This window comes from Salvelinus sp. IW2-2015, linkage group LG13 (assembly GCF_002910315.2).
Source record: "Salvelinus sp. IW2-2015 linkage group LG13, ASM291031v2, whole genome shotgun sequence".
Classification (NCBI taxonomy): domain Eukaryota; kingdom Metazoa; phylum Chordata; class Actinopteri; order Salmoniformes; family Salmonidae; genus Salvelinus; species Salvelinus sp. IW2-2015.
The window spans coordinates 20,357,212-20,384,264 of NC_036853.1; the positions used below are offsets into that span (position 1 = coordinate 20,357,212).

At 47.1% G+C, this 27,053-nt stretch overlaps 1 protein-coding gene across 1 annotated transcript in view; it reads left to right on the forward strand.

Annotated features, from left to right (window-relative positions):
* Window positions 1–27,053, forward strand: part of LOC111971856 (protein PRRC2C-like) — a 52,229-nt gene that overhangs the window by 13,945 nt on the left and 11,231 nt on the right. Inside the window, 22 exon segments of the mRNA XM_070445987.1 lie at window positions 2,831–3,000; window positions 3,154–3,328; window positions 3,484–3,731; window positions 14,698–15,032; window positions 15,226–15,305; window positions 15,447–15,574; window positions 15,685–15,772; window positions 15,944–16,097; window positions 16,223–17,132; window positions 17,282–17,457; window positions 17,649–17,943; window positions 18,133–18,340; window positions 18,481–21,018; window positions 21,539–21,696; window positions 21,923–22,077; window positions 22,238–22,422; window positions 22,424–22,650; window positions 22,788–22,873; window positions 23,004–23,198; window positions 23,327–23,578; window positions 24,190–24,384; window positions 26,712–27,047. Of these exon segments, the coding sequence (XP_070302088.1) occupies window positions 2,886–3,000; window positions 3,154–3,328; window positions 3,484–3,731; window positions 14,698–15,032; window positions 15,226–15,305; window positions 15,447–15,574; window positions 15,685–15,772; window positions 15,944–16,097; window positions 16,223–17,132; window positions 17,282–17,457; window positions 17,649–17,943; window positions 18,133–18,340; window positions 18,481–21,018; window positions 21,539–21,696; window positions 21,923–22,077; window positions 22,238–22,422; window positions 22,424–22,650; window positions 22,788–22,873; window positions 23,004–23,198; window positions 23,327–23,578; window positions 24,190–24,384; window positions 26,712–27,047 (7,239 nt within the window). The 5' untranslated portion in view covers window positions 2,831–2,885.

A 27,053-nucleotide genomic window follows, 5' to 3' on the forward strand; every position in this document is an offset into this window, starting at 1 on the left:
TACCATTATAAAAAGACAGAAAACAAAACATATTTTACATAGGTTAAAGATGAACTTCTTGTGAATCCAACCACGGTGTCGAGATAAAAACAAAAAAACAAAATGCTTTACGGCAAACGCATACCGTACGATTATTTGAGAACATAGCCCACTAGACAAATCATTACAACAGTAACCAGCCAAGTAGAACAGTTACCCAAGTCAGAAATAGAGATAAAAGTAATCCCTTACCTTTGATGATCTTCATATGGTTGCACTCAGCAGACATTCATTTACTCAATAAATGTTCCTTTGTTCGATAAAGTCTCTTATATCCAAAAACCTCCATTTTGTTCGCGAAGGCAAAGGTTGGCTACTTTGAAGAATCTCAAATGTAAAATATATTTTGATTTGTTCAAGACTTTTTTGGTTACTACATGTGTTATTTCATAGTTTTCATGTCTAAACTATTATTCTACAATGTAGAAAATAGTACAAACAAAGAAAAACCCTTGAATGAGTAGGTGTGTTCAAATGTTTGACTGGTACTGTGTTAGCTATTTTTAGCACTTTTTCTGGGATGTTTGATTGTTTTCATTGCTTTAAAAAAAATATATATATATATATATATATATATATAACTAGGCTATTTAGTTAAGAACAAATTTTTATTTACAATGACAACCTACTGTTCCTAGGCTAACTGCCTTGTTCAGGGCAGGWTTACATATTTTTACTTTGTCAGCTCTGGGATTTGATCTGACAACCTTTCGGTTACTGGCCGAATGCTCTAACCGCTAGGCTATCTGCCGCTTTACTGGAAAGCTTAGCAGAAGTAGATGTGCTCATGCTATTTATGTTAGTGCAGGGTGAGCTACTCACAGTGGATGTCCTACTAGGGCACACCGCCTCAGTGCTAACAGTATAACTGTGTTTCATAGGCACATGATTACTGCATACAATAGCTGTAGGATCAGCAGAGAGACATAAATTAGGTTACTTACGTTGTCTTCRAACGCCCCTGGGATAATGTACATTTGCTGAAGCGTTATGACAACTCAGCGACACAATGGTAGGGATTAACTGAGCTAGGCTTGGGTCATTGTCTCAACTCAGCCTTATAATCTGTGAAAGGATCCAGTACCCCAAATGATTTGGGTGGATCCCATCCTCCTTATAAAACAAGCGTTTCTTCCCAGGAGCTGCAATAGTCACGTAGCCAGTTATGGGGGGATAAAAGTCTGCAGAAACGTTCAATGCCAGTAATTGAATTATTCTTCAGAATTGCTTCTTAAACAACATTTTGACAGTTTACATTTTCACCAGAATGTCCACATAGACACCTATTTTAGTTAGAATAATCATTACCCCTTAATTTACCTAGAGAAATGTTTTGTGTTGGCTATATTGTTTGATGTAATTTAATACTCTAGGATTTAGGAAATAGCAGTTACAGGAAAAACTATTTTTTTTATCCTACTTCCTTAGGCCCAGTGGTGTAAAGTACTTCTGTAAAAATACTTTAAAGTACTTCTTACGTAGTTTTTTTGGGGTATCTGTACTTTCTATTTCAATTTTTTTTTACTACTTTTACTTTTGCTTCACTACATTCCTTAAGAAAATATTGTACTTTTTACTCCTTACATTTTCCTTGACACCCAAAAGTACTCGTTACATTTTGAATGCTTAGCAGGACAGGAAAATAATCCAAATTCACACGCTTATCAAACGAACATCCCTGGTCATCCCTACTGCCTCTGATCTGGCAGACTCACTAAACACACATGCTTTGTTTGTAAATTATGTCTGTGTTGGAGTGTGCCCCTGTCTTTCTGTAAAAAAATAAAATAGAAAATGGTGCTGTCTGGTTTGCTTAAAAGGAATTTTAAAAATTATTTCTACTTTTAGTTTTGGTACTTAAGTACGTTTTAAACCCAACACTTTTAGACTTTTACTGACTTTTACTTGAGTCATTTTCTATTAAGGTATCTTTACTTTTACTCAAGTGTGACAATTGGGTTCTTTTTCCACCACTGCTTCGATCTACACCAATACCACCTTGTCAGAAAYTCCTAGGGAGAGGGGGACTGGAAATGACAGTAGGAGAGGAAAATAATGTCTGTTAAGGCTGCTTTCTGTGTCCTTGATTGACTGTCCCTCTCTGGGGCACCTCCCACTGTGGCTCTGGCACACACAGGGGCTGAGGGTCTGGCCGGCCTGCCTTGTGGAGGAAGTGGCTCTGTTTCTTATCTCTCACTCACTCCATCCCTCTCCCAGCTCTTCTGCATTCTCAGCTGGCAGACGTCTGCTATCTTAGGGTGGCTAGGAAGTTGTGTGTTTATGCGAGTTTGCTTTTGCTCCTATACAGTGAGTTTGCTCAATGCCTAGAGGAGATGTCCATTCAATTTCAGTAGATAATTTTTTTTWAAGTTTTGGATTCAAGATATCTGCCACAACAATTAGTGGTTCCTGAATTACCATTTGGGCATTGACTACATCATAATGTAGCAGTATTGTTTTTATATTTTCAATTTTATGTTTAGCTCACATTTAAAAGTATGTATTAAGGAGTCTGTGATAGAATACGTGTCAACGAATGTAGACAATAATAAAAGCATTTCTATAGCTTCAAATCTATTTTACAATGGAGGTGGAGTGCCAAGATTGCTGTGCGGTGTCTTCAATACGCCCCCTCCGGCCAGTCATCCAGGGTTTATACACATCATTGGTTAACCCTGTTGTCTTGTGGGAGGTTGGCATGAGAACACGACATGCCCCATCAATCTGCAATGAGTAATAATAAAACCAGACTCATCAATGTTTAAATAAAGTTTTTGATATTTTATTGCAGGAGGCTGGTTCTGGAGGTGAGACCAGAGGACCAGACTCAATGAGTTTCCAGCGAAATGTCAGAGAAGTCAGGGCAGAGCACCAAGGCAAAGGATGGCAAGACCAAGTATGCAACCCTTAGCCTCTTCAACACATACAAGGGCAAGTCTCTGGAGACCCAGAAAACTGCAGGTATGCTCAAGCTAAACACACTCACTCACATACACACTTCATGTCTGCCTCAACTTGTCCAGGGGCTAGGGGTCGATTTGGGATTGCTATAATAAATTCTGCTTCTAGCTTAATGTCTAAATGTTCTACGCCCTCTCCTCTCCCTCGGTCCAGTTGCTGCCAGACATGGGCTCCAGAGTTTGGGAAAGGTTGCCGTCAGTCGACGCATGCCCCCCCCTGCCAACCTGCCCAGTTTGAAGGCAGAGAATAAGGGCAACGACCCCAACGTTAACATCGTCCCCAAGGACGGCAGTGGCTGGGCCTCCAGACCTGAGGGAGGAGACGATAGGTGAGACACCAGGGCTGCCCCTGAATGAAATCTACACACACTATTACCATGCCTGTCCTCAGGTTGTTTCTCAGCCCTAATGATGATAATAATAATAAAAAACTACTTCTCTCCGCTATCTCTTTCTCTCTCCTCCTCTTTGTTGTGTGTATCAGGCAGTCTGAGACCCCCCCTCCCCAGCCTAAGCCCGCTGCCCCCCAACCCCCAGAGGTCTCGTCATCTATAGGGGGCAGCAGATCCTGGGCCAACAGCAAGCCACCACCACAGCTAGAAGGAGGAGCCCCTCGTGTGAGCAGCCAGTTCCACCAGGAGTTCCCCAGTTTGCAGGCGGCTGGGGAGGCGGAGAAAGGGGAGGGGCAGGAGGAGGAGCCTTATGGACCTGGACCCAGCCTCAGACCTCAGAGTATGAACACTCACATAATCACACACGCACATTCCCCAGTTTCAGTCCTCAGAACATGAGCATTACTCCTTTCTACCTGCTACTCATGGACCAAACTTCCTCACCCTAAGGTTGTTACTCTACAACAGAAATGACTCACCTGTGTTGTCTTGTGTTGTCTATCATCCAGGGTGGGAAATTAACACCCACCACCTGCAAAATGCAGGTAGATTTTGGCGTTGGTGGGTAAGAATGTCTATTTCACCAGCCACGTTGGCGCGTGGTCACACAGAGCATTTGGGAGCAGTCTTTATCAATTTAATTGACCCAAAAGGCTACTTAATCAAATCAAATGTATTTGTCACATGCAGATGTTAATGCAAGTGTAGAAAAATGCTTGTGCTTCTAGTTCCGACCATGCAGTAATATCGAACAAGTAATATAACCTAACAATTCCACAACAACTACCTTATACACACAAGTGTAAAGGAATGAATACGAATATGTACATAAAATATATAAATGAGTGATGGCCGAACGGCATAGGCAAGATGCAGTGGATGGTATAGAGTACAGTATATACATATGAGATGAGTAATGTAGGGTATGTAAACATTATATAAAGTGGCTAGTGATAAGTTGATTACATACATTTTTCCATTATTAAAGTGGCTGGAGTTGAGTCAGTATGTTGGCAGCAGCCACTCAATGTTAGTGATGGCCTTTTAACAGTCTGATGGCCTTGAGATAGAAGCTGTTTTTCAGTCTCTCGGTCCCCGCTTTGATGCACCTGTACTGACCTCGCCTTCTGGATGATAGCGGGGTGAACAGGCAGTGGCTCGGGTGGTTGTTCTCCTTGATGATCTTTTTGGCCTTCCTGTGACATTGGGTGGTGTAGGTGTCCTGGGGGGCAGGTAGTTTGCACCCGGTGATGCGTTGTGCAGACCTCACTACCCTCTGGAGAGCCTTCCGGTTATGGGCGGAGCAGCTGCCGTACCAGGCGGTGATACAGCCCGACAGGATGCTCTCGATTGTGCATCTGTAAAAGTTTGAGTGTTTTTGGTGACAAGCCGAATTTCTTCAGCCTCCTGAGGTTGAAGAGGCGCTACTGCGCCTTCTTCACCACGCTGTCTGTGTGGGTGTACCATTTCAGTTTGTCCATGATGTGTACGCCGAGGAACTTAACTCTCCACCCTCTCCACTACTGTCCCGTCAATGTAGATAGGGGGCTGCTCCCTCTGCTGTTTCCTGAAGTCCACGATCATKTCCTTTGTTTTGTTGACATGGAGTGTGGTGTCAGGAAATAACCTCACTCAAAGGGCCCTCACCTCCTCCCTGTAGGCCGTCTCGTCGTTGTTGGTAATCAAGCCTACCACTGTAGTGTCGTCTGCAAACTTGATGATTGAGTTGGAGGCGTGCATGGCCACGCAGCCCCCACAAGGGCTGAGAACGCACCCTTGTGGGGACCCAGTGTTGAGGATCAGCGGGGTGGAGATGTTGTTACCTACCCCCACCACCTGGGGGCGGCCCGTCAGGAAGTCCAGGACCCAGTTGCACAGGGCGGGGTCGAGACCCAGGGTCTCGAGCTTAATGACGAGTTTGGAGGGTTCTATGGTGTTAAATGCTGAGCTGTAATCGATGAACAGCATTCTTACATAGGTATTCCTCTTGTCCAGATGGGTTAGGGCAGTATGCAGTGTGATGGCGATTGCGTCGTCTGTGGACCTATTGCGGCGGTAAGCAAATTGGAGTGGGTCTAGGGTGTCAGGTAGGGTGGAGGTGATATGATKCTTGACTAGTCTCTCAAAGCACTTCATGATGACGGAAGTGAGTGCTACGGGGCGGTAGTCATTTAGCTCAGTTACCTTAGCTTTCTTGGGAACAGGAACAATGGTGGCCCTCATGAAGCATGTGGGGACAGCAGACTGGGATAAGGATTGATTGAATATGTCTGTAAACACGCCAGCCAGCTGGTCTGCACATGCTCTGAGCACACGGCCGGGGATGCCATCTGGGCCTGCAGCCTTGCGAGGGTTAACATGTTTAAATGTTTTACTCACGTTGGCTACAGTGAAGGAGAGCCCGCAGGTTTTGGTAGCGGGCCATGTCAGTGGCACTTTATTGTCCTCAAAGCGAGCAAAAAAGTTCTTTAGTCTGTCTGGGAGCAAGGCATCGTGATCCGCGACGCGGCTGGTTTTTCTTTTGTGGCTCATACCTCTCGTGTCTGAGCCATTGAATTGCGACTCCACTTTCTCTGTACTGACGCTTAGCTAGTTTGATTGGCTTGCGGAGGGAATAGCTACACTGTTTGTATTCGGTCATGTTTCCGGTCACCTTGCCCTGATTAAAAGCAGTGGTTTGCGCGTTCAGTTTCGCGCGAATGCTGCCATCAATCCACGGTTTCTGGTTGGGGAATGTTTTAATAGACGCTGTGGGTACAACATCACCGATGCACTTGTTAATAAACTCGCACACCAAATCAGCGTATTCGTCAATGTTGTTGTTCGCCGCAATGCGTAACATATCCCAGTCCACGTGATCGAAGCAATCTTGAAGCGTGGAATCCGATTGGTCGGACCAGCGTTGAACAGACCTGAGCGCGGTAGCTTCCTGTTTTAGTTTCTGTCTATAGGCTGTTAGCAACAAAATGGAGTCGTGGTCAGCTTTTCCGAAGGGAGGGCGGGGGAGGGCCTTATATGCGTCACGGAAGCCCTGGTAGCACAATCGATATGCTGATAGAATTTGGGGAGTCTTGTTTTCAGATTAGCCTTGTTAAAATCCCTGGCTACAATAAATGCAGCCTCGGGATATGTGGTTTCCAGTTTACATAGAGTCCCATGAAGTTCTTTCAGGGCCGTCAATGTGTCTGCTTGGGGGGGGGGGAATCTACACGACTGTGATTATGATCGAAGAGAATTCTCTTGGTAGACAATGCGGTCGGCATTTGATTGTGAGGTGTCTAAGTCAGGTGTCTAAGTCATTCTAAGTCAGGTGAACAAAAGGACTTGAGTTCCTGTATGTTGTTATGATCATACCACGTCTCGTTAATCATAAGGCATACACCCCCGCCCTTCTTCTTACCAGAGAGATGCTTGTTTCTGTCGGCGCGATGCGTTAAGAAACCAGGTGGCTGTACCGACTCAGATAGCGTGTCTCGAGTGAGCCATGTTTCCGTGAAACAAAGAACGTTACAGTCTCGGWTGTCTCTGGAATGCTACCCTTGCTRGGATTTCGTCTACCTTGTTGTCAAGAGACTGGACATTGGCGAGTAGTATGCCCGGGAGCGGTGCGCAATGTGCCCGTCTACGGAGCCTGACCAGAAGACCGCTCCGTCTGCCCCTTCTACGGCGCTGTTGTTTTGGGTCGCCGGCTGGGATCAGATCCATTGTCCTGAGTGGTAGGCCAAACAGAGGATCCGCTTCGGGAAAGTTGTATTCCTGGTCGTAATGTTGGTGAGTTGACGTTGCTCTTATATCCAATAGTTCCTCCCGACTGTATGTAATAAAACCTAAGATTACCTGGGGTAACAATGTAAGAAATAACACATAAAAAAACTAAATACTGCATAGTTTCCTAGGATCGCGGAGCGAGGCAGCCATCTCTGTCGGCGCCGGAAGTTAGCACTTTACACTCCTGGAAATTGGCCTAAATAGTTAGGGCAAAATTTAAATGTTTCTTACAGAAGAAATATGCATAACAATAGTAGCAATTGAAAGGGAACAGTTTGGAGATAATGGGAGAATGATTAGACCAAGGTGAGGACACAACACTTTACCTGACACAAGTCTGAATCCAAACATTACACTGTTGATTTGATGTGCATTTTAACTTTTCGCCTCATTTGTTGAAAACTAAATATGAAAATACTCTGGATACATTCAGTAATATAATATTTCCTGGAATATGTTGGGCAAGTGCAACTTTAGACAAATAAATTACAATGGTTTGAGTGAGCGTACTAATTGGTATCTGTAAGTGGCCACACACCTCAAGTGTGCACAGTTCCTAAGTAATTTCAATGCACTTTTGACTCAAATAAGATTCAACTACACTGAGTGTATAAAACATTAAGAACACCTTCCTAATATTGAGTTGCATCCCCCTTTGCCCCTCAAAACAGCCTCAAATCGCCAGGGCATGGACTCCACAAGGTGTCAAAAGCGTTCCGCACTTAAATATTTTGTTTTGCCTATTCACCCTCTGTTTGGCACGCACACACACATACACAATCCATGTCTCAATTGTCTCAAGGCTTAAAAATCCTTCTTTAACCTGTCTCCTCCCCTTCATCTACACCTATTTGAAGTGGGTTTAACAAGTGACATCAATTTTGGATTATAGCTTTCACCTGGATTCACCTGGTCAGTCTCTTTTATTTATTTTTTAGCTCTCCTAGCTGTGCCATTGAAAAACTAGCGCAAGTACACTTGTTTTTCTTTTGTTTGGAACACAACCCTGCATTCCCACCATCACACAATTACTGTTTACGCAATCCAAAAACAGTCCATTATAAATTGCAATCTGGAGCAGGTGGGCATCATTTGAAAACCTGTTATTTTGCCAACATGACTAGCCAAATGATAAAATACGGTATTAATGTTAGGCTTTCACAGTGCAATTCAGGGAAACTGATCATTTGGTGCGCATAGAAAGGAGGTCTTGAGTGCATTCAGGTGCGTGTGCCGTTGTACATTTTTTCCAACAATAGACAAGCACAGGCTCATTTTGTTCAAAACAACCCAGGATATGACATGTCATTTTTTAAACTGTACATCAAGAATAGTGATCATTAGCGTTGACACTGTATATGACATGAGTTTATGATATGGAAATGTGAAGTGCACATTTGGACTCACGTTTGTTTGCTTGTATGACATCTACGCGGTATTTATAATCCTCAACATCTCACCTTTCAAAATACATACAGTGCATTTGGAAAGTATTTCGACCCCTTGACTCTTTCCACATTTTGTTACGTTACAGCCTCATTCTAAAATMTATTTAATTGTTTTTTTCCCCCTCATCAGTCTATGCACAATACCCATAATGACAAAGCAAAAACAGGTTTTTAGACATTTTTACAAAATTATAAAAAATAAATAAAAACTGATCACATTTACATAAGTATTCAGACCCTTTTACTCAGTACTTTGTTGAAACACTTTTGGCACCGATTCCAGACTCGAGTTTTCTTGGGTATGACGCTACAAGCTTGGCACACCAGTATTTGGGCAGTTTCTCCCATTCTTCTCTGCAGATCCTCTCAAGCTCTGTCTGGTTGGATGGGAAGCATTGCTGCACAGCTAATTTCAGGTCTCTCCAGGGGGTTCAAGTCCGGGCTCTGGCTGGGCCACTAAAGGACATTCCGAGACTTGTCCCAAAGCCACTCCTGCGTTGTCTTGGCTGTGTGCTTAGGGTTGTTGTCCAGTTGGAAGGTGAACCTTTGCCCCGGTCTGAGCTCCTAACCTGCTCCAGAGCGCTTTTCATCTAGGATTAAACTGTACTTTGCMCCGTTCATCTTTCCCTCAATCCTGACTAGTCTTCTAGTCAATGTCTCTGAAAAGCATCCCCACAGCATGAGGTTGCAGCCACTATGCTTCACCATAGGGATGGTACCAGGTTTCCTCCAGATGTGATGCTTGGCATTCAGGCCAAAGAGTTCAATCTTGGTTTCATCAGACCAAAGAATCTTGTTTCTCTTGGTCTGAGAGTCCTTTAGGTGCCTTTGGCAAACTTCAGGCGGGCTGTCGTTCCTTTTTCGAGAAGTGGCTTCCGTCTGGCCACTCTACCATAAAGGCTTGATTGGTGTAGTGCTGCAGAGATGGTTGTCCTTCTGGAATATTCTTCCATCCCCACAGAGGAACTCTGGAGCAACTATGTTATTGATGACCTTCAATGCTGCAGAATTCTTTTGGTAACCTTCCCCAGATCTGTGCCTCTATGGACAATTCCTTCGAACTCATGGCATGGTTTTTGCTCTGACATAGACAGGTGTGTGCCTTTCCAAATCATGTCCAATCAATTGAATTTACCACAAGTGGACTTCAAGTTGTAGAAACATCTCAAAGATGATCAATGGAAACAGGATGCGCCTGAGCTCAAATCCGAGTATGTTAGCGAAGGGTCTGAATATTTATTTGAGGTATTTCTGTTTTTAATTTGAATAAATTTGAAAACATTTCTAAAAACCTGTTTTCGCTTTGTCATTATGCGGTATTGTGTGTGTGTGTGTGTGTGTGTGTGTAGATTGAGGAAAAACATTTATTGAATCCATTTTAGAATAAGGCTGTAATGTAACAAAATGTGGGGAAGTCTGAATACTTTTCAAATGCACTGTAGTCCTCTTAATTTACAGCATTTCCCTCACTCAAACCACGTTTCCATCCTCTGTTTTTATGCCAGTAAAGTCGTGACAGCTGTGATGGAAACAGGAAGTTGCACAGCTATTTTCAGGTCTTTCCAGAGATGTTTTATCTGGTTCAAGTCCGGGCTCTGGCTTGGCCACTCAAGGACATTGAGACTTGTCCAGAAGCCACTCCTGTGTCGTCTTGGCTGTGTGCTTTGGGTCTTTGTCTTGTTGAGCATGGAACACTCCAAAACCTTTAATTCATGAACTTTTAGTTAGTTATTTATTATCATTAAAACACTCATACACTTTTATTGTTCTCCTAAATGTATTTGTGTTCTCCTAAATTTCAACTTAGGAGCACATGTACTTCTTGTAAAAAAAAAAAACATTCAAAAAATGTCAGTTTTGAGCCCAAAGCTATAATAATAATTATAATAAGCCGTATCACTCAGCATTTTGTCAGGCAATTTTTTGATTCTTGATGTTTAGTTGTAGAACTGTTTATCTGTTTTTACTATTGTTACTATTGTATCTGAATTGTTTATTTTAACATACATGGGTTAACCCCTTAGAGCAGTGGTTCCCAAAGTTTTTATAGTTCCGTACCCCTTCAAACATTCAACCTCCAGCTGCGTACCCCCTCAAGCACCAGGGTCAGCGCACTCTCAAATGTTGTTTTTTTGCCATCATTGTAAGTCTGCCACACACATACACCATACGATACATTTATTAAACATAAGAACGAGTGTGAGTTTTTGTCACAACCCGGCTCGTGGGAAGTGACAAAGAGCTCTTATAGGACCAGGGCACAAATAATAGTCAATAATTTTGTTCTTTATTTATTCATCATACATATAAAACTTGATTTGTTCATCGAAAATTGTGTAACTCAACACAGGTTCATGAGAATGGTGTGCTTGAAAGGATGCACATAACTCTGCAATGTTGGGTTGTATTGGAGAGAGTCTGTCTTAAATAATTTTCCACACAGTCTGTGCCTATTTAGTTTTCATGCTAGTGAGGGCCGAGAATCCACTCTCACACAGGAACGTGGTTGCAAAGGGCATCAGTGTCTGAACACTGCGTTTTGCCAAGGCAGGATACTCTGAGCGCAGCCCAATCCAGAAATCTGGCAGTGACTTCTGATTATATTCCGTTTTCACAGATCCGCTTGTTGCAATTTCGATGAGGCTTTCTTGTTCAGATATCGGTAAYTGGACTGSAGGCAGGGCATGAAAGGGATAAAGAATCCAGTTGATAACCGGCGCACTTCTGTATGTTGTAAAAGTGTTACATGGTCACTGCCCATATCACTGCATAATGAAGAAAATATACAAGAGTTCAGGGGCCTTGCTTTAACAAAGTTAACCATTTTCACTGTAGTATGCAAAACGTCTTTCAAGCTGTCAGGCATTCCCTTGGCAGCAAGAGCCTCTCGGTGGATGCTGCAGTGTACCCAAGTAGAGACGAGAGAAACTGCTTGGAAGCGCGTTACCACGCCACTATGTCTCCCTCTCATGGCTTTTGCACCATCAGTACAGATACCAACACATCTTGACCACCAAAGTCCATTTGATGTCACAAAGCTGTCTAGTACTTAAAACATATCCTCTCCTGTTGACCTGATTTCCAGTGGTTTGCAGAGAGGATGTCTTCCTTAATTGACCCCCCATAAACGTAACAGACATTTACCAGGAGCTGTGCCAGGCCCGCCACGTCTGACTTATCCAGCTGTAACGCATAGAATTCACTGACTTGTATGCAAAGCAGTAATTGTTTCAAAACATCTCCTGCCATGTCACTGATGTGTCGTGAAACAGTGTTGTTTGATGAAGGCATTGTCTGTGTAGTTTTTGTTTGGCCTTTTCCCCCAGCATTGTCCCAGCCATATCCGTGGCTACAGGAAGAATTAAGTCCTCCACAATAGTTAGGGGCTTGCCTGTCCTAGCCACTCGGTAGCTCACCATATAAGACGCTTCTAGACCCTTCTTATTAATAGTATCTGTTGCTCTTATACATGTCTTACTACTCGAAAGTCGTCTTAATTCTCGCTCAAAAAACTCCTGTGGCTTATTTTTCAAATTGGCATGTTTTTGTTTCTAAATGTCTGCGCACGAATGAAGGTTTCATCGAGTTGAGGGAGTACTTTTGCACATATAACACACTGTGGCTGAGGAAAGGCACTACCAATATAAGTGAACCCCAAATCAATGTAGTTCTCATCATATTTGCACCTCCTCGATGGTCCAACGTCTCTGTCTGTTCAGTGTTTTCCCGGGTAAAGGGGCAGTAGCTCTTCGGCTCCATCAGATTCACAACTGTCAGTGTCCATGCTAGCTGGGCTAACAACAAATGTAGAATTACCGATGCTAGCATTGGATGTGCTCGTGGAAGCGGAACAACGTGTGTCGTCGACAGGTGCAGGTGTAGTACTGCTGGTAGTAGCAGTACTACCAGTAGAGCTGGTATGTGTCTATGGAGGCGGGCCCTTTTTTTTTAACCATTTATCAATTTTCGAGCAAACTGAATGAGCAGCAGCTACTTTTGGCTCCATACGGACCGTTAGTGGAATTCCCGCGAGAGAGTAACGGTTATTGTGATTGGATGTTAATTATTTGACTAGGCTACCTGTATTTGACATTGTGTTGTTATTTCGCTGAACACTAGATGGATTTTATTTTTGGCAGTGAAACGAGGCTACTCAGGCGAGGGGGYAAAAACTCACCCAAATGTATAGCCCTGTTGTAAAATATAAATGGACTGTTTGAAAATGTGAAGAAACAATTTTATTTTTTTCTGTTTTTTATTTTATTTTTTAAATCTGAATCACGTTTTTTTMGGTGTACCCCCGTTTGGGAATAGCTGCCCTAGAGTAATCCCCATTGAAAGCTGCCAGTTTAAGAAATGTTTTTTTTTGCATTGGATGAGTCTCAATCCATCGCATCCGCCGACGTCGCACTTCCGTATCTGCGTTMAAAGGTGACAGAGCTAGAGCGTTGTTTGTCAGACTATGAGACATCCCGAAAATCGGTCTTCTCACAGAATCGTCTGTAGCATCTGTTTGGCCTACAAACTATTATGACCCCTCTGTGGAAAGCTGAGACTTTGCTCTAGGAGGCCACAGGCCTCGCGACTTATCTAAAGGGCCCCCGGTACCAGTTGAAAAATGAATGGAAGTATATGTGGAGACTAAGTGCCAAAAATAAGGGGTTCAATACATGTATAAGAGAAAAAAAATATTGGTATGTATGTGTTTCCTGATATTTCTTATCTTTCAGATATAGGACAGACACTTCAGAACAGACTACCTTTAGATTTCTTTGGGGGGGATTATCTTTTTGTTCCATGTAGTGAATCTGTTATTCAAATGCATTTGAATGGGCTAATAGCAGTAAGGCCAAATTTAAATGTTTCATCAAACGTTTCCCAATCTTTCTTATACCTCACAGGTTGTCTACACTTGACATGTACATGCGACTTCTGCTATCAAAATTACAAATGTCAAATTGAAAAGACGGGTCTATACGCACAAAAGTCGCTTTGCTGTCTTATTGTGTTCAGATCTGGCTGACCACTTCAGAAGGTGTTCAGGGATGCATTGTGCGGATTTCTCCTCAGTTTGGATCAATCGGGCTACGTCATCAGTACTCCTTCCACCAGTCTCCAGAAAACTTGTGTTTTGGGACCGAGAGGCACCTTTTTCATTATAACGTTGGAGGAAATGCGTTCCTAGTGTGTGAGGAACGTGTTTGCTGGCTTCCTCATAAATGCTAGCCAGCTAGCTAATTTACAAAATAATAATTGGGGTTTGGCTAGAGTTATGCTAACCCGTTTGCAATCCCTTTAGCATTGCTTGCTAGCTACAGAGATTAGCTGGCTAGTTAGCTACTGCCATCAGTTGTGTTATCATATTTAGCCTATTCCACCATTTGTAGAATACCTACAAGCATTTGAATATAGTGTGGGAATAGGGAATCCGGACACACTGTAGACACATTTAAAAGTAGGTGTAGATGCATGACGCGTTTGAAATTCCATGATCAGAGCTCTATGATCAAAATACTAAAGCTGCATGAGCTGTCAAGTCTAGACACGGTCTCAGATATAGGACAGACACTTCAGAATTTTTTTGGGGGGGGAACTATCTGTTGTTCCATTGCAGTGAATCTGTTATTCACTGCTTTTTGAATGGGCTAATAGCAGTAAGGTCTTTATTTTTTTATTATTATTATTATTTWTTTTTTTGTACTTCAAGGGGTCTTAAAATTCAAAATCAAATGGGTGAATGAGCCTTGGTATAACCTTAAAACAATTCCATGTAGCTCTACCCCGGCTTAGACCCGGCTAAAACTCTACCCCGGCTTAGACTGTTATGGGTTAAAAGACTTGGGTAACAAACATTTTATTGAATTGAGCTATATACCACATTACTTCTTACTAGTAATACATTTCCTGTTTTAGGAACATTCTAAAGCATAAACGAACCAAAAAAATATTACAAAGCGTCGTCATCCATCGATTTTGTGTTTTTTTGTTGTGCGTAATTATGGCGAGAAATATTTAATATTTTACTTTGTAAAATATCTGAGTGGGTGGTGGAACAAAAAGTTAATTTTCCACCGTGCTCTCCTCTCCTAGATGTTGGTAGTTGGCGAGAGGGCGGGGGCAGGAATCTGACCACAGGAGCCAGCCCTGAGATGGACAGCCGTGGGCCAGAGGAGGGAGGGTCGGCTTTCAGCACCCCCTCACCCCCTGGGGAGGCGGAGGAGGGGGGCAGGGTGCCCCCTAATGAGAAGGGAGAAGTCAGGGAGAGGCTGCCCCTGTCTGTCCAGCCTGCACCCCTCTCCTCCCAGTCCCAGCTACAATCATCCTCCTCTGTGCCTGCCCAGCCTAAACTCAACGGGGGCCAGCAGGCCTCTGCCGGGGTGCCTCCCCAGTTCCACCCCCAGTTCAGGGGCATGATGCCACCTTATGTAAGTGATGGAATGAATGGTGTATTGATTTCTAGGGTTATTGATTTTATTTGGGGTATAAAGAGACATGGAATTACTTACCTGATATGGGATGTTGTCTTGTTGCTAGAAGTATAGTTGTTAGTTTGCCAGAAATTTCTATGACTTTGCAGAGTAGGATTCGCCTGGTAATGGCCTTGTGCTCCTGTTCTAGATGTTCCACGCGTACCCCAGAATGCCCTTTGCTCCAGTGCCAGGGAACATAAGATACCCTGTTCCACAGGATGGAGCCAGGTGAGTACACACACACTCATAAACACACACACTGCTACATCCCTACACACTCATCATTATTACCACATCACTTTGAGTTCATAGACCTCTCTTCATACAGTCCCCAGTGGACTGACGCTCCTGTGTGTGTTGTGTTCCCAGGAGGGTCCGTCCCCAGCAGGGCCCCCCCCAGGCCTGGCTCAAGGATCCAGACAGACCCTCCATCATCAGCGCCACAGAGCTCAAAGAGCTTGACAACCTGGACACTGAAGCTGACGAGGGCTGGGCTGGTAATACTCATCTGTATTTATACATAACCATTTTTTACATGACGTTTTATTAGCATTTCATTTAAACGCCATGTAATGGTAACCCTCATCTCTCCCTGTCTGTTATCCAGGAGCTCAGATGGAGGTAGACTACACAGAGAAACTCAACTTCAGTGACGATGAGGAGAACCAAGCCGCCAAGGGGAAAGGAGAAAACTGGTGAGTCTCACTGAGGAAGGTGCTTCCTTTTCTGCCTCACTATCTGGATGTGACAGACTGGGTTTGACCTGGGTTATCTGTACTCCTTGAGACTGTTAGCCCGCTGAGCTTAAGCCTAGGCATTACCATGTAGCGCTAACAAACGACTAACCATCATGCTCGCTCTCTCAGGGAGTGGATCGGTAAAGTGAAGCGGATGAGACCGCCACGCCCCTCAGATGGCCAGGAGGGCAGCAAAGGCTCATGGGTAGATGGAAGGGACCCCAGGGCGCCCTCCCCAGGCACTATGGGGCAGTACAAGACCGGCCCACCACAGGACTACCAGGTGAGGCTGAGTATCTTTGGCTTGATGAGGGAGTCCTGGACTGATGCGCGCCATCAAGAGCTTTACTATACGAGTTCCTTTTGGATGTTAGAGAACTTATGTCATATCTCTTTCCGTCTCTCCAGGGTCAGCCAGGTGGGCGCTTGGTAGGCAGCAGAGCCCCTCGCGTGGTCAAACCCCCCACCGCAGCTCCCTCTGGCGAGGAGGATTCAGAGGCCTGGCGCCAGCAACGCAAGAAGCAGGACCTGTCGGAAGCAGTAGAAAGAGCCAGGCGGAGGAGAGAAGAGGAGGAGAAGAGGATGGAAGAGCAGAGACTCGCCGCCTGCGCAGAGAAACTCAAGCGCCTTAACGAGAAACTCCGCCCAGCAACAGAGGCCACGTCCATCCCTGCCCCAGAGACAACCAATGAAGAGATGAGAGCTGTGTGTGAAGACACACCCCCTTTGTCTGTTCCTCCCCCCATCTCCAGCCCTGCACCTTCTCAGGCTGGCCCTCTCCCACAGCCCCTGACCATACCAGCCCCTCTCCAAGACAGAGAGAGGATGGAAAGAGAGAGGATGGAAAGAGAGAGGATGGAAAGAGAGAGGATGGAAAGAGAGAGGATGGAAAGAGAGAGGATAGAAAGAGAGAGGATGGAAAGAGAGAGGATGGAAAGAGAGAGGATGGAAAGAGAGAGGATGGAAAGAGAGAGGATGGAAAGAGAGAGGATGGAAAGAGAGAGGATGGAAAGAGAGAGGATGGAAAGAGTAGAGCCTAGTGCGGAGGAGAGTCAGTTTGTGCCTCGCCAGCCCAGCCCTCCAGTTCAAAGACCAGAGTCCATACCCCCAGAGCCTCAGCTCGGAGAGGGCCCCCTAGGTGAGGTGGGCCCCCTAGGTGAGGTGGGCCCCCTAGGTGAGGTGGGCCCCCTAGGTGAGGTGGGCCACCTGAGCGAGGTGGGCCACCTGAGCGAGGTAAGCCCCCTGGTGGATGAGAGCCAGACTGAGAGACTGATTCCCATGCCTATCCGAGAGTACTTCAGCACCGATGAGAGTAGAGGTGAGCCCCCTGGCAGAGCCCTGTGTTTGCACCAACATAAATGAACCAGTTGCTTTATCTCCCACAGTTTCACTCCCAGCAAAGCAACACTTTCTATATATTTCAATGAAGGTTTACAGTGTGACTGACTACTGTCTCTCTCTCTCTAGTGGAGGAGCGTGTGCCCCTGTCTCTGCACCGTATGGACCCCCCCATTGGAGAGGACACCCCGGTGGCCCCCCCAGACCTGGAGGGAGAGGCAGGGGCTGCCATACGCCCCTCTCTCACCTCGGGATACTCCAAACAATTCCAGAAGTCTCTGCCCCCACGCTTCCTCAGGCAGCAGGTATTGGATTGGTGTTGCTTAGATTTTTTTTATACCCAATGTCACATCCAAAGTTCCTCTTGGGAAAAGTCAAGTTACCAAATAAAGTTAAATTCCATCTCTGGACTATGGAATCCTGAACTTTTAATGTTGTCCATGTTATTTTGAAGAGAAATGCCCTGAATCCAACTCTTACCTCTCTCTCCTTGCAGGAGCAGATGAAGCAGCAGCAGTGGCAGCAGCAACAGCAGCAGGGTGGTGGAGGAGGAGGTGGTGGTGGGACTGTGTCCCCATCAGGGGGAGGTGCGGGTGGAGGAGGAAGTGTAGCTACCCCCCAGCAGCAGCAGCACCGCTCCCTGTACCAGCCCATTGGCCCCCCTCACCATCAGCAGCACCTGGCTAACATGGGCTTTGACCCCCGCTGGCTCATGATGCAGTCATACATGGACCCCCGCATAATGTCTGGAAGACCACCGCTCGACATGCCAAACATGCACCCTGGACCTGGTACGGAGATAATGATATACTGATACGTGTGTGTTTTCAGAGTTTTAGTTTTGCTTGTCTTCTGTGGGTGTTGTTGCCCTGTGTGTGTTTTGATGTAAATAGACATATATTTATAGTAGCCTATACTGTATATAAACTGTAAAAGGTAATAATTTTGACTGGCCGTCCCCTTATCTATCTTGTCTCCAGGGCGGATGGGTCCTAAGCAGATAGTTCGTAGAGAAGCAGGGGACAAGTCCAGCTCTAGTTCTGACTCCTTTGACCACCTGACCAGGCCAATACGGGACCACAGTCTCCCCTCTGAACCACGTACGGTGTGGGGGTCTGACCCGTARGCACAAACTGATCCCCTAACCTCTGTCACTCCCCCTAAAGGATGGGAGGACAAGGACACCAGGTGAGTGGACAACACACCAAGCAGGCTGCATCTCAGTACACACCTGGTTTCCTCACCTCCACAGGGCATATGAATGAGAGGCAGCCACTTCTGTTGTTTGCAGAGTTTTTGATTAAAACATCTCTCTCACTTTTCCCCAGGTTGGACTCTGGGTTGGAGCTGGACCGAGGTTCACCAGTTATTTACCCCAGCCAGGATATCAGTCCTCTTGAGCCCCGCAGCAAGACTGACTTCTTCAGAAACCCCACAGAGCCCCTGTCAGGGTTTGGTCCGGGCCCCGAGGAGGCTCCAGGATCCCTGCAGACAGAGAGAGGGCCTGGTGAGTCCCCCTTTGAGCCAGAGGAGCCTTGCCTGCCCACTGGAGAGGAGGTTGAGGCTCTGGGACAGGCCATGCTACAGAGGACCATCTCCCAGGGCTCCAGCCACTCACTCAAACTGGACGAGCCTAGGTTCGACAGCCTCCCCTTGGGCACAAAGACACTTGAGCTCCAGGATGCAGGGGAGAGGCCAGGCCCAGACGAACTGAATCCTAGGAAAGAGCCTTTCTCCCAGGCTGCTGTGGCCAACAACAGGCCCAACCCTCCATCCGACAGCCTCCACAAGCCAGAGAAGCTGCCCTTGTCAGCCCCTAGCAAGCAGAAGGCTGAGTTGCGTTTGGGAGGGAGGTCAGTGGCCGGCCGGAGGGAAGGGCCAGGGGGTGAGAGGCCTGTACGCAGGTCTGGACCCATTAAGAAACCTGTACTCCGAGACATGAAGGAAGAGAGAGAGCAGCGGGAGGAGAGAGAACGACACAGAGAGAGAGGGGAGAGACCCAAGAAGGAGGAGCGAGGAGGAMCAAAAGCTGCCTTCGCAGCTGCTGCTGTGTCTGGGGCCCCCAGGGACAGGCCCCAGGGAGAAAGAGAGAGGGACAGGGAGAGGGATGGGAAGAGGGAGGCCCCTGAGACTGAGGAGGGGTCTATGAATGGCCCCCAGAGATCCAGAGACACACAGGCCCTATCAGGAGCACAGACACCAGCCTCCCAGGACAACAAGACAGACAAACCAYCAACCAATGATAAACACCCTGAACCTAAACTATCCTGTAGGAAGGAGTCCAACCTACCTCCAAGGGCCTACCGCCGTGAGGAGAGGGAGAGGGAGAGAGAGAGAGAAAGGGAAAGGGATCGGGAAAGAGAGATGGAGCGGGACAGAGAGAGAGACTGGCCGGCTGATGGTTTTCGAGCCAGAGGCAGAGGGGAGTACTACTCGCGAGGACGGAGTTTCCGGGGGACTTACAGTGGTCGAAATAGAGGTGGCCGGGGTCGTAGTCGAGGGGAGTACCCTTACCGGGAGCCACGCTCGCGCTCAGACCTTCCAGCCGCCGGTGGCGGCATTGCCTTCCGCTGCTGTCGTGAAGAGAGCGAGACGCGCAGCGAGAGCTCCGACTTCGAGGTGATGCCCAAACGCAGGAGGCGCCGTGGCTCCAATACCGAATCAGAGAGTGAAGGAGGACGGGAGTCCGCTAGCGACACGGGGGCTTCAGACCGTGAGCCCAGCGCTAAACCACCCCGGCCGCTCCGCAGGGAACTACCAGGAGAGCCCCGCTCCGGACCACACAAACCTGGCTTTGGACCCCCTRACCTGGGAGAGAAAGGAGGGCTCAGGGGAGGAGACGAGGAGGGTAGGCCCAAGCCAGGCTTCCTGCCCAAAGGAGAGCCGTCACGGCGGGGGAGAGGGGGCCTGTACAGCAGGCGAGGGGGAACCAGGGAGAGAGGAGGTCCTAGGTCAGCTCCTCTCAGACGACCAGGAACCAGAGAGTTGTCCTCCCAGTGGCCCTCAAGACCCATGGAGACCTTCCGCCCTGAGGACACAGAACCCTCATCACGCTACGACAATCGGGACACCCACTCTGACCGACGGCCTGTACGAGGGGACAGAGACCGTCCTTTCGAGGTGAAGAAGTTTGGTGAGGGGGGACCACAGAGTAGCAGAGACAGAGAGAGGCCCCGTCGTCCTCGTCCAGCCCGACCCCCCAGACAGGACAAACCCCCCCGCTTCCGGAGGCTGAAGGAGAGAGAGGCTGCCGTCTTAGCTGGAGGAGAGACAGGACCTGTACCCACCTCCACTGCCTCCCTCCCAGCCTTAGTGCGTGCCTCTGGGCCTGGCCCTGTCTCCCTGTCCCCTACCCTCTCCAGAGCTTCAGGGACCCCTGTCACCATGCCTGTAGAGGGGGGACCCACAGCCGCTGACCTGCACCTGACCTCTGACCCAGCCCTGCCTGATGCCACCCCTCCCACCACCTCTGCCATGGGCACCAAGTCACCTGACTTTTCCAACCAGAACTCTTCTGACCAGGCCAACGAGGAGTGGGAGACGGCGTCAGAGAGCAGTGACTTTAACGAACGGAGAGAACGAGAGGAGAGGAGGGGAGCGCTGGAGGCTGCTAACGCAGCTACCCAGCCCTCGGCCCCAGCCCCCCTACCCCCTCAAGGCTCAGCACCCCCCAGTAGGACCCCCACTGAGGGAGGGATGACGCCCAAACGCGAAGCAGCGGGGCCTGCCTGGGCCAGGAGGAGTTTCTCCAGTCAGCGTCCGGTGGAGAGGCAGAATCGCAGGGGGAACAGCGGACCCAAACCAGGCCGTGGCTACACTGGGGGGAAGGGAGAGAGGAGAGGAGGGACCAAGGCTGGACGCAGAGGGTGAGTCATACACAGTGATTTGGTTTGGTCTTAAGTCTTATGCCTTGACTGTTTGCATGTTAGATCTACTCACGGTTAACATAATAAACAATATCATATTAAACAACCCATATGCCGTGTGTGTGTGTGAGCGAGAGATTGTAGGAGAGAGTGAGAGGTGTGGAAACATGATCTTCCTGAAGGACAAATGTTTCATCTCCTTTCGTGTCCTGTTTTAATTGTTGAAGCGAGTCAGGGTGTATTTTCAGTCTGCTACCACTCTACCGTGGCCTCTGGAGGAGAATACACTGGGTACTCATCATCGCTCCCTTTCTGGTTGCATCACAGTAGTCTAAAGTGGTTTCCTTTCCTCTCCTTCACGTGCACTGATGTGAAAGCAATGTCCTCCATTACATCACTATGTCCTGGACTGTAGACCACTGATGATCCTGTAGTCTTTAGACCACCCTTTTTTAATGAAGCTGCTTCTTCTCTGTACAGTGGCCTTGTGTGTGTCTAACATTTCTCTCTTCTCCTCCAGAGCTGCCCCTAACCCAGACTCAGCCCCAGGTGGGGGAGCAGTGCGCCCTGGGGGTAAAGATCCATCTGGACGCAGGAAGGACGATGCCAAACAGACCAAACAGAAACCCAAGGAGAAGGAGAATGCTTTGTTGCAGTTTGACCTCAACAACTACGCCAGTGAGAGACACACACACACGTCTCCTATACACACCTATCACACACACCTGCTCATACCCATTGAGGCTATCTAGTGTCCATCTTGAAATGTTTTTTCCCCCAATATGCCACAAGTACTGTAATGTCATATTGGCCCAATACAGAATTTTTCAGATTCTATTGTTCTAGAACTCGTACCATGTCCGTGGATCTGATGTGATGTCACTTCCTGTGTGCTGTCTTGTAGGTGTGGTGATCATAGATGACCATCCAGAGGTGACTACCTTAGAGGACACCCAGTCTAACACTGCAGACGACGGCTTCACTGAGGTGGTCTCACGTAAACAACAGAAACGACTACAGGACGAGGAGAGGAGGAAGAAAGAAGAACAGACTACACAGGTGAGAAGGAGGAGGGAGAGAGGGAGTGTGCACTTCACCACTGGGAAGCAGTTGCTCCTTTATTGACTAGGGACACATTGACACAAGACTCCTATTCAAACTGAGGACCATAACATCTGACATCCCTAACCTGTATGCTGCATTGTGTGTCTGTTTACAGCACTATGGGAAGAAAGGATCAGGGGAGAAGGGGAGAGGAGGAGGAGGCGGCAAGCTGCCTCCCAGATTCGCCAAAAAGCAGCAGCAGCAACAAGCATCGCAACAACAGCAAGCCTCACTGCCACAGCCCCCACCCCCCCCCAAAAAAACCAAGCCCCATCTCTCTGCCCCCCAGTTCCCTCCCCCNCTCTGCCCCCCAGTTCCCTCCCCCTTCCCAGCCTGCTGCCTCTCCCCAGACTCTGGAGGGCTCTTTAACCCCTCTACCCTCCGCCCTGACCCCCACCATCGTGGACTTCAGCTCGAAGACCTCCCTGCCACCTGTGGCCCTAGCCACGCAGCCCCACAGCACTCTGGGTACGGAACTCTGGGAAAASAAGGTGGCCGGATCCACCGTCCTGCCCGACGTCAAGAAACGTGAGTCAAACAACCTCAAGACACAGTCATATTTCACCAGAGATGGCATTTTATTAGTGAAAACGTTTCAACTTATGACTTGGTAGGCTAGTTTTTCATATATAGACTTGGTGTTATATATGTTGTGTGTGTTTCAGTTGGACCTATCAGCCCTCCTCAGCCTCCTTCAGTCAGTGCCTGGAACAAACCTCTCACCACCTTCACTGGGGCCGTCACTTCTGAGGTACAAACCTCTCTCTTTCTTTGCCTGGTAGCCATCTTGCACAGTGTTTCACAACCTTTTGTACAAGACTGACCAGCTATGGGTCTGTTCTGTTTCATTGTGGCTCTAAAGAAAGTATTGTGTATTGTAGGGAGTCATACCTGGCTCAGAAGGCAGTGTGGATCTGGGGATGGACAGGATCCAGTTTGGAGCCCCGTCCTCAGCTGGCAGTACAGACAGCGATGGTGTACCAGCCATGCTAGAGACTGGACCTGACAACAAACTACCTGCTCCTAAAGAACAGAGACAGAAACAGCCCCGTGCGGGGCCCATCAAAACACAGAAGGTAGGGTACTACATGTGTGCGCACACACACACTGACTGAAATCCTCAGAAAATCAATAGATTGATACGTTATGGTTCTTCATAGTTTTTTATAAACTCTAACTGTATCTCTCCCCTCTCCCTCCCCAGATCCCTGACATGGAGCCTAAGGAGTACAAGCCTGGCCCTATCGGTAAAGAACGCTCCCTCCGTAACCGCAAGGCTAAGGACATCCATGGGGGAGAGGGAGAGGGTCTGGATGGGGGGATAGCACCAGGAGGAGGGGCCAGCAGAGCGGTGGACTCCAGCCCTACCAACACCGACACCTCTGTTCCTGAGCTGGGGGGTGACATCGAGGGGATGATCACCATAGCCTCTGCAGAGTATGCCAGCAGTTCCAAGGTGAGAGGGGATGGTGTTGGTTGGTTGAAATAGTATACCCGATATTTAAATAGGAATGTACATGTAACTGCCAAAATAAAGGAAACACCAACATAAAGTGTCTTAATAGGGTGTTGGGCCACCATGAACCAGAACAGCTTCAATGCACCTTGGCAGAGATTCTACAAGAGTCTGGAACTCTATAGGAGGGATGTGACACCATTCTTCCTCGAGAATTTCCATAATTTGGTGTTTTGTTGATGGTGGTGGAAAATGCCGTCTCAGGCACCGCTGCAGATTCTCCCATAAGTGTTCAATTGGGTTGTGAGATCTGGTGACCGAGGCATATGGTTTCCTTCGTTTTCATGTTTATCAAACCATTCAATGACCACTCGTGCCCTGTGGGTGGGGGCTTTGTCGTCCTATGGGGGCATAATTACCGTAGCCAAAATAACGGCCTGCCCAGCATTTGTATACATGATGGGATGTTGATCGCTTAACCAGTGTGGAAGCACCTGCTTTCAATATACTGTGTATCCCTCAAATAATCAAGGGTTTCCATTATTTTGGCAGTTACCTGTGTTCCATTAATTGCGATTATATTGACAATGTTGTTTCTCACCCCCCGTCAGGAGTCAGTGACTGACTACACCACCCCTTCGTCGTCTCTGGCTGACAGCGTTCCTACTGGAGGGAGTAAGATGGAGGAGAGCCTGGTAGCCAACGTGCCCCTGCCCCACTCTCTGCCTCTCCCTCGTAGAGAGGCGCTACAGCAGAGCTCCAGCCTCAGTACTGTCTCTCCTGCTAGCGTTGACCTCACACTGAAGGTAATGTTGCGAAAACCATAACTAGCCTACGGATAATGTTGCGCTCACTAGGGGTCCAAGGCTTAGTTACTAGGGATGTGACAAATGTAAAAATGTATTAACTTTTAAACCGCCAAAAAATGTATTGTTTAAAGGATATCATAAAATGAGGTAATTCAGACATGCTCCTGCGTGTGATTACTATGGGGCAATGCAGTTCAGTCTGCTGCAGTCCTGGCAACCTACCAGACGGTACTCACCTTACTGCTGTCCCCCACCAACTCAGCAACGATGTTATTAATGTTGTTTTAGGGTCTCTGTTGTGTGCTTCTCCATGTTCTCAGTTGTCAGTACATGGGACTTCATGTCCCATTTCTCATCAATGTGATGGCTCGTTGCGGTGATGTATGACAGCGTGTTCATAGACGTCCAACCATCTGTAAATAATCAAAATAGTAACCTTCCATATCTTCTACATGATCTAAGTGGGGTTTTATATGCTTTTGGTCTCAGTTCGGGAATTAGTGGGGGTTTATATGCCTTGGTTCTCATATCGGACTAAGTGGGGTTTATTATGCGTTGGTCTCGTATCGCGGATTAGTGGGGGGTTTATAATGCTTGGTCTCGTATCGGGACTAGGTGGTGTTTATATTGCTTGGTTCATATCGGGACTAGTGGGGGTTTATATGCTTTGGTCTCGTATCCGGGACCAGTGGGGGTTTATATGCTTGGTTTCATATCGGGACTAGTGGGGTTTATATGCTTGGTTTCATATCGGGACTAGTGGGGGTTTATATGCTTGGTCTCGTATCGGGACTAGTGGGGTTTATATGCTTGGTCTCGTATCGGGACTAGTGGGGTTTTATATGCTTGGTTTCATATCGGGACTAGTGGGGGTTTATATGCTTGGTCTCGTATCGGGACTAGTGGGGGTTTATATGCTTGGTCTCGTATCGGGACTAGTGGGGTTTATATGCTTGGTTTCATATCGGGACTAGTGGGGGTTTATATGCTTGGTCTCGTATCGGGACTGGTGGGGGTTTATATGCTTGGTCTCGTATCGGGACTAGTGGGGGTTTATATGCTTGGTTTCGTATCGGGACTAGTGGGGGTTTATATGCCTGGTCTCGTATCGGGACTGGTGGGGGTTTATACGCTTGGTCTCGTATCGGGACTGGTGGGGGTTTATATGCTTGGTCTCGTATCTGGACTGGTGGGGGTTTATATGCTTGGTCTCGTATCTGGACTGGTGGGGTTTATATGCTTGGTCTCGTATCGGGACTAGTGGGGGTTTATGCTTGGTCTCGTATCGGACTGTGGGGGTTTATATGCTTGGTCTCGTATCGGGACTAGTGGGGGTTTATATGCTTGGTCTCGTATCGGGACTAGTGGGGGTTTTAATACGCTTGGTCTCGTATCGGGACTGGTGGGGGTTTATACGCTTGGTCTCGTATCGGGACTGGTGGGGGTTTATATACTTGGTCTCGTATCGGGACTGGTGGGGGTTTATATGCTTGGTCTCATAAATGTGGTTGTGACAAGCTGTGCTCACCAGCTGTGCAGGACTCATTAGAACAGAGTGGACAGGACCCATCACCAAATCAGACTGGGCGGGAAAAAAACATACACAATTATTGCCTGGTTTTCTGAACTTCACAATTTTGTTCGGTTGCAGTTTCACTCACTTCAAACCATACTCACTTCAGCTTGAAGTACTGTCAGACTGATTTGTAATAGACTGTCCTTGCTGCAAATAAGAAAGATAACATTGGCTGTTCATTGACATCACTTTTGTTTACACGGTGGGGTCGTGATTCATTATTATGATTTTTTTTTTATTGAAATGGGGTCACGAGCCAAAAAGGTTTGGGAACCTGTGATTTACCACGTGTATTGGTATCAAACAGAGCGAGCAGTGACGCGCAAATGATAGCCACGAGCACACGGCTACCACTTTCTCCCCATCTCCGCACAGTGCAGTGGTGCACATTCAGATGGCAGAGGTTGAAGTTCTGTCACTGCAACGGATTTCCCTCATATGGATAACATGTGAGGTTTGAGTAAATTGGTTAAAAAAACACTCCAGGCCACACTATGAACGTCTAAAACTAGCTAGAAAGTGTTGAAATTATAATGGACCTATATATTTCCAAATAACTGCCCTTTTTCATGCCCGCAAATAGGTTTTGACAAATCAGTCATAAAAAAAATGTGTGGCGCTCGAGCCAAAAAGTTTCCCCGCTGATCTGAGATCAACTTACGTTTCAGTCATGGAAAACAGAGGAAACATTGAACCACACCTCAGACAGAAGGTCTTCTAATGAATTAATTTGACTCTCTCTGTTTAGATGGAGTCAGCTCGTAAAGCGTGGGAGAACTCCCCCAGCCTGGTAGAGAAGAGCTCTCCTGTCACCTCCTCTTCTCCCATCACCTCCTGCACGTCGTCCTCCTACTCCTCCTTCTCCTCTGCCTCCATGCCTCAGATACCAGTGGCCTCCGTTACGCCAAGCACCTCTCTGACAGGTACTGTATTTATTTTTCTGTCCGATTTAATGCTTTTTATACAATGCTTTTACACAAGTATTTGTTACATTAATAGTTTTTTAAACAAAAATAGTTTTCCGTCTAATAAATGGATTGGTGGGCAACATCATCCGCATAAACTGCAACAGAAACCGGGTGTAGTGACA